The sequence below is a fragment of the Oryza sativa genome, chromosome 5 (genome assembly GCF_034140825.1).
Source record: "Oryza sativa Japonica Group chromosome 5, ASM3414082v1".
NCBI lineage: Eukaryota > Viridiplantae > Streptophyta > Magnoliopsida > Poales > Poaceae > Oryza > Oryza sativa.
This window is the reverse complement of record NC_089039.1, coordinates 14,795,613-14,803,411: the sequence shown is the minus strand read 5'-3', so window position 1 is coordinate 14,803,411 and position 7,799 is coordinate 14,795,613. Positions and strand designations below refer to the sequence as shown.

Genomic DNA, 7,799 nt, shown 5'->3' with positions numbered 1-7,799 from the left:
TTCTCTCTCATCTCTCTGCTGTCACGCCTCCCGCGCGCCTCATGGAGGACGATAACCGCGCAGTCATCGGCGTGCTCGACGCCATCCTGCCACATCAGCGGAGTAACTGACGTGGAGCAGTGGCAGCAGCAAGAGGGACAGTGGCGTCAAGTGGGCCATCTCCCGCAGTGAGGCGAGCTCGTGGGAGGAGAGAGAGCTTGCCGGCGACCAAACCATGGCAGGCGGCGGCGGGCAGCGTAGCATGGTAGCTCCGCGCTCTCCTCTCCCTTCTCTTCCGGATTTGGTGGCGAAACCCAAGCGGGCGAGATCTCGTGCGGAAGCGGCGGCGAAATCCCCAAATCCCCTTGTCTCCTCCTCCTCCTCTGCCACCACATGGATCCAGCCACCGGCTCGCCGGATCCGGCGCCAGGGGCGACTTCCTCCACGGCGGCGATCGCGGCGATCATCCTCCTCCGCCGCCTCGACACCACCACCGCACTCCGCGCTCTGCCCTGCCTCCCGCGCCCCTGGCCTCCCTGACGGTGATGGCTTCGTCTTCTTCCCCATGGCCGGCACCATTGCTGCCGCCATCCTCCACTGCCTTGACGCCGCCACCGTGCTCTGGCCTACCTCCTGCGCCGGTGAGGATAGAAGGTGATGGAAGAAGACGGAAAATGCAGATGATGAATGAATAACGTGACGGCATTGGCACGGTTTTAATTTTGTAAAATTTCAGTGGCACGATTACGAATAGACGAATTGTAATGGTATTTTTCTGAATAAACAAATTTGCAATGGCATGGATCCAATTAACCCTTAATTAAACCCATGTAAAGTTATCTACTTGAATATGTCTTTGGGCGAACTTCATCTAGTGGTCTTTGAATCTATAAGAAAAATTACGTACTAATTAAGCAAAAGTAACTTTATCTAAAAAACTAATTAAAAAATCATACATATGGTAATGCTTGGTGGAAGATGTAAATTTTAATGATTTTTTCAGCCTCTTTTTGTTTAATTTTAAAAACAAACTTTCGAATAACTTACTTTTAAAAATAAAAATTCTAATAACCTACTTAAAAGTAAACCATTTTGCCCGTTGATGAGCGAAAAAATTCCACCACTGAAGTATTTTATAGATGTATTTTATATGGGGAAGTGGTTTTGTCCAAATCTCACAAATTGTTGCCTTGTTGGACGTAACCAGGTTCCCCTTATCATTTTTGGCACGGTTACCGGACCCCGCGGTAAGATGGTTACCATGCGGTAATCGCGAGATCTATCATGGTTTTAAAAACTGAAAAGGTTACCATGCTTAAAAACTGAAAAGGTTACCATGCATGGTAACCGCGTGGTTTTGTAAACCCTGGACGCAACCAACCCCTCTTTCTGGCTAGAACCAAAGAGCTGTTCTTCTGAATGGGTCCTAGAGGACCAAAATTAAATGATCAATCCAATTTTCTACAAGGCAGTTCCATGACTGGGAGTCAAAGTCCTCCGGAAATGCAAAGCGACGCTTCTAGTGGTCATAGTGTCGGGGCAATTTACTCCTAAGGTCTATGAACAAAAATATCAAACTTACAATTCTGTTTCTTCTAAGGTCTCCATGCCCGGGCAATTTACTCCTAATGCAATGTAGATCCATCAGGAATTAACACAACTGACAGCTGAACTATAGCATTAACAACTGATTAACATGATAATAAACTTTGCTTCTTAATTATCTTTTTTTTAAGATCGACACTGCATTAACAGCACCTTCGTATGTAGATAGATTGGGTAAACTATACTATCCAAAAGCAACAAAATAACCACTCAAACAGTAGCATTACTTCTTAAAAATGGTATGCAGAATTATTTACTTGATAAGTCTAACTATGCTTAGATTTGGAACTAGTATGAAAAATCTGAAACAACTAATTATTCAACATACTAGAGTGATTGCGATCAAAAGATCACCAGGACATGAACTATGGATCTGAAATTAGTTGAAACATTAACTGTTGTGTTTCATCGGGCCTGCGGATCCATCATATCAGAGAATATGGTCCTTTGTCCAGTGATGCTCATTGTCGAGTAGGTGGATTGTTTGTCAGTATCCATGATGGTCATCATGTCTGGTGTTGTCTTCGACGATGTTGTTTCTTCACTGAATTTGCTATTGTTCTCTGCACACTCCTGCATCTTCAGAGCAACCTCTAGGTTCCGAAGAACATCACCCATCTCTGGCCTGTCGATGCTTCGATCAGCAACACATTGTTCTGCACAATCAGCAAACTTCTTGAGGCAATCAGGAGCGATTTCTCCCTGAAGATAGGGATCTATAATTTCACCAAGAGTGCCTATCTTCTTGCAAGACAATGCCCATTCACGCAAGCTCACTTGCTCTTCTGGAAGCTCAGTGTTTACTGGAGGGCGAGCGCACAGGATCTCAAACAACACAACCCCAAAAGAGAACACATCTGACCTTTGGGTAAGTTGCTTCAACCGAAAATACTCAGGGTCGAAATATCCGAATGTACCCTTCACAACAGTGCTAACATGGGTGGCGTCAATGTCCGGATTAACCTTGGACAACCCAAAGTCTGAAACCTTTGCCACCCACTTGTCATCTAGTAGAATGTTGGCAGTCTTCACGTCACGATGGATGATTGTTTCTTTCGGGCCCGTGTGCAGGTAATACAGCCCTCGGGCTGCACCAATGCAGATCTTGAGGCGCTCCTTCCATGGTAATGGTGGCCTCTTGGTGCTGTACAGGTGCTCCCGAAGTGTTCCACGGGCCATGTATTCATACACCAAAATCATCTCATTTTTTTCCTGGCAGTATCCGATTAGAGACACAAGATGGCCATGTCTGACCTTGGACAGCGTCTCAATCTCGGTCTGGAACTCATGAACACCCTGCAGGGACAATGGGTTGCTCCGTTTGATCGCCACCGTTGTACCATTATCTATCTCTCCACGGTACACATCACCAAATCCACCTCTACCAAGCAGAAGGGTTTCATCAAAGCTACTAGTTGCTATTTGCATTTCATGGAAGGTGAAGTTCCGACAAAGATTTGATGGTGATTTGTATAATTCAGTTTGATAAGTCAAGCACTTTTTGTCAGTCTTGCCAGAATGCTTTGCCACTTTCTTTCGTCTACAGATGATGCACACACAAAAACAAGCTGTAATCAGCACAACCACGGCACATATGGCTGCTGGGACAGCAGCCTTTAATTTCCCTCCACCAGACACCCCTTTAGGGTTCACATCAGTCTTTGGTTGTGGTGGAAGTGGAGGGTTAAGCCCAGCAAGGTTTTTTTTCCCAATGTCCCATAGCTTGAAGACCTCAAGGCCATTTAGTATTGCATCATAATACTGTGGTCTACTTGAAAGATCAGGATGAAGTGCAACCCACAAATCCATCTGACCGGAACCAACTGTGACGATAAGATAGTCAGCATATGTTGCCATGCCAATTCCTCCACTCCAACGAATAACATCCATTTGATCCTGCACCGTCTGATTATTGATGTAAATGAAGAATGACCTCTGATTCATCTTGGTTATAGGATACTGGATCTCACAGAAATGGAACCTTAAGAGGTAGTAAAACCCTGCGTCAACCGATAAGATCCATGTAAGATTGTAGTTCAGGTTGATCTGCCAATTTGGGCCCATTGATCGTGCTGTTGCATACACATCAGCAGGTGCAGTGTAGTTTGGCATAGTACCTGGATATGTGATGGTGACATTACTATCTTTGCCGAAGGTCACCCCAAAGGCAGCACCATATATGTATGGAGAGTCATCCTCCCATGAACGATAGAACCTAGAATCACCTTGTGGAATGATCGCCTGGCCCCCAACATTGAGACGGTACATCGTTTGGAAACTGGTCATAGAATCTATATCGGATGGATCAAGGTTCCCTTCGGTGTTATGTGTAGGTGTTCGTGTTGTGAAGATGTCAGGCGTGGGCACAATCTCAATCCCATTCACAAATGCATAAGAACCATTCTGTGTGGATGGGAAAAAGGTGAGGTCTAGACTACCTAAAGTGACGTTCAGCGAGAATTCTCGAAGGATGTAGGCATAGTTTGCTGCCTGAGCAGTTTGTGAAGCATTGAAGTTGTCTAAAAGAATCAAATTGTTTGTTTTGACACCAAAGTAAGCATCTTCAGAAGCATAGTAGCCATAGGCCACTGGATAGAAGTAAAGGCGCACGAATATCCGCCCTGGGCTAATTGGGAAGGAATAGGTGTAATTTGAAATGAATATACGGGATGTCATGTAAGGCACAAGAGATGGGAGTGAAGGGTCTTGGTATGTAGCACTAGCTGCAATTCCATTCATTGCTGATGCAAACTTGGATCTAGTGTCCCCCTCCCAACTCCGATTATTGATATCAAGTTGCATGGTGGAGGCTCCACAATTTAGAAAGATTGGGCTAGAGGATGATGAGTAGTTATCAGCCGCTATGGTGATCAATATGAGGGTAGACAGTGCGACCCATTGGATGGTAGTTAGTAGGCTTGGGTGTATCATAGGTAATGATTGTTGTTTTGTATGAAAATATGGAAGTTTGAAGGTTCCTTCACATCAATGCTATAAAATTACCGGCTAACAAATTGCTATAAGATAGGTGGGAACGATTGCGTAATGTTTTCTATGGGTGGGACTTGGGGCAAGGAAATTGGAGTGTTTGAGGAATTGAACTGTTTTTTATGGAGAAATCATGTCCAGATAGCTATAGACTTCCCTGCAATCACAAGAAACAAAGAATTTGGAAATTCAGCTAATTGTATTGTAAGTTTCTGCTTAAGAAATTATAATCAAACTGAAGATTGAAGCAACATCAATAATTCATCATGGAAGAAAACACACCAAAATAATATACATTGTACCAAGTACTATGAAAAACCGCTAGTAAATTCTGCAGAAGAGAACAGAGTTGAATATTATGGCAAAACATTTTGGCTTGATCCATCTTCTAGTTTAACACATATTACTCACGATCTCATATTTAACTATTTGCTCAAATATTCGTTACATTTTCAAAAAGAGAGGTATGGGAGAATAGAATATTTGCATGAACTACTAGGAGCTCCTGTTCTATTACACTTAATGTGACGAGTTTTTTTTGCCAAAAAAAATCATCAGGTTAAAGGTCACAAATTTGTAATGAGAAGAAAATGACCAATATAGGATGAATAAAAGAAAGAACAAAACAAAGACTCCAGAACAAGCCATTGGATGGTATCAGGACAGTAGCATCTACAGGCACATGATTAAAGAAAGAAAATGCAACATTGTCTATGTGGTTGCCGCAGATTAACGATATGTCTAGGTCATCAAAAGACAATTTTTGCACTCCTGTACAAAGAATATTAATTAGAGTCCTTCAAGAATATAGTCCTAGATGTTTAAAAGGCTACAAATTCTATATAACATTTACAGTTCATCCCCACTTAGTGATTTTCTCGAAACAGTTCCATCACATTCTTTCAGCTCAAGCACTAAAACAAATGTTTGTGTGCAGGCCTCAATTGAGCTCAATGGCCTATGTGTAGCAACCCCCTCCCGCGACCCCAAAAAGCCTATGTTCAATAACTTTTTTTGCACGCAGGAGATCTGCGTTCAAATTGTATGGTTTCATTAATAAGACTCTGGTTTCTATTCAGTGATCATAACCAGTCCAATCCTGTTTAGGCAGATCTCCTCTGTGTTCCAATCCAGTCCTCGAAACAGTTTCATTAATAAGACTCTGTGTTCAAATTGGGATTACAAATTTAAAAGTAAAGAGTCCATGTCAAGCAACCAAGAAAAAAGGAATTCATATTAAATCTAAAAAATAATTGTATGGTTTTCCATTCAAATTTCAAAAATATCAAAGTAAATACAAGAACAAATTTCACAGTAAACTATAGGTTATTCATTGTCAAACTTGCTATAAACTCTGGGAGTTATAGCTGGTAGCATATAGGTTAAAATTTTCATAAAGTCCCGCCCTTATTCAACTCTTAGCAAATTTTAAATATTTAAAACAATATTGTTCAGAGTAATGAAGGGTTCAATATAATGAAACATTTTAACCAAGAAATTCGTAATTCAAATTCTATAGACATTTTATAATGGCAAAAATTAAGTAAATACATGCTACATTGTCTGGAATTTAAATAGGGTTGAGATTTTGTGAAACTTTAGCATCAAAGTACATGCTACAATAACGCATTTTTTTAACTTTGGTAATAAAACATGGGGTTTTATTAAATTTACTCTAATTGGAATTCTGAATTAAAGTCGAATTGGTTTAAAGCAAATCTAGGTGCCGAACATCCCCTAATTTAACTTCAAGAGGAAAACATACAAAAGCAACATAAGGTAGATCATAAATTAATTAAATAACTGTAATGGGAAAAAATTGAAGCCAAAATAGCTGGGTTTTGAAGCCTGTAAAACTGTAAGATCACAAACAACTCTACGAAGCAGGAAAAGAAGATATCAAATAAAGGGCAGAGCTTATTTCTAAAAATGAAGCCATGATCTGGAGAGAAGGTTAGCACTACCTTATATCAAATATGATTACAGGAAACCTGGAGAACAAAATGATGAGACAACGTGGAAAGAACTTACCTGATAAGATCACTCCAGATGCATGAAAACTCCATCGCGAAGGGGAGAAAACTGCATAAACTGGATTGGACTGGTTATGATCACTGAATAGAAACAAGATGTCAAGATATCAATGAATAGAAACAACGTATTGCTGATCTACTCTCTCCTTTCTCATGCTTCTCTCCACACCATGAGACCATGTCTGAGCCATATGAGAACTCCACCAACCCATATTTTCGTTCTCCTTCTATGGCCACCAGCCAATCAATTTTCCAACAGGTAGCTGGCTTCAGCCAGTAGTCAAAGTCGTCTCATCAGGTCAAAATAAATTTAAACAAAGTATATGATCTTTAATAATCATTTCCCTGTGGTGCTAAGGAGACTGAGACTTCTAGTGGACCCGTCTGTACACTGAAACACATTAATAGAGAAAGACATCGAGCCCACCATTTTGTACTCCTGGAAATATAGAGTATTGACAAATGTTGTTATCATGAACATTAGAAAATATCTCCTATTCGGAAGTTAGGAGTTCTATAGTAATTTTCCAGGACATAAGAAATTGTACCTGAGTCCCCACAGATCAACATCAGAAAACTTTTCTCGGGTTCCAAATCGGTCCAATTTTTATTTTTTGTGTTTTGTATTTTGTTGAATACAGTATTGAGTATTCTTTTGGACGGTCATCCAGGGCCAAGGCATTGTTTTTTTTTTCTGGAAAACATCTGAAAAGGGCAGGGCCAAGAAATTGTATACTTCTCCAAAACAGGTAAACTGTGCAGTTCAAGTTAATATTGCAAGTCCGATTGCATTTTATTGGAAGAATTAGGGAACTTCAATGCTTCATACTAAAAACTTTGACTAATTGTGTTGTTTGTCTTACCTAACCAAAGATCATGTACAGTTAAATACGCCTGTAAAAAGAAAGTGGTGGATATGATATTCTGATCCTTACCCCCACGAAGTTGACCTTTTCTCCCCAGCTCCACTCCTCCTCTTGCTTCACCAGCTTCTTCACGGCATCGGCTAAGGATCTCTTCCTCCGATGGCTAGGTCGCAGCATCGGGTCAGTGCTCGGCGACCGCCGAGCCGCCGTGCCAGCGAGGGGAGGGGGGAGGGCCGACGGGCGGCGGCTGCGGGAGGCAAGCGTCGGCGGACCGCGGACCGCGGACAGCGTGTCAGCGGTGTCGGCCGTCGGCGTCGAGTGGTGGGCT

The 7,799-nt window shown here is 41.9% G+C and overlaps 1 protein-coding gene across 6 annotated transcripts; it reads right to left on the bottom strand.

Annotated features, from left to right (window-relative positions):
* Window positions 1–1,787: 1,787 nt before the first annotated feature.
* Window positions 1,788–7,799, bottom strand: LOC4338398 (receptor-like protein kinase FERONIA). Of its 6 annotated transcripts, none has more exons than XM_066310356.1 (4): window positions 7,541–7,799; window positions 6,604–7,044; window positions 3,702–4,729; window positions 1,788–3,584 (listed from the first exon to the last, which is right to left on the bottom strand). In XM_066310356.1, the coding sequence occupies exons 3-4, from the start codon at window positions 4,513–4,515 to the stop codon at window positions 1,990–1,992; spliced, it is 2,409 nt and encodes an 802-aa protein (XP_066166453.1). In that variant the 5' UTR covers window positions 4,516–4,729; window positions 6,604–7,044; window positions 7,541–7,799; the 3' UTR covers window positions 1,788–1,989. The 6 variants fall into 6 exon arrangements, with proteins under 6 accessions (XP_066166453.1, XP_066166454.1, XP_066166455.1 ...); XM_066310357.1 differs by having other exon boundaries at window positions 6,604–6,663; XM_066310358.1 differs by having other exon boundaries at window positions 6,604–6,654.

Excerpts from the sequence above, each read along its gene's own strand:
- LOC4338398 (XM_015784755.3), bottom strand. The coding sequence starts at position 4,515 with ATGATACACCCAAGCCTACTAACTACCATCCAATGGGTCGCACTGTCT.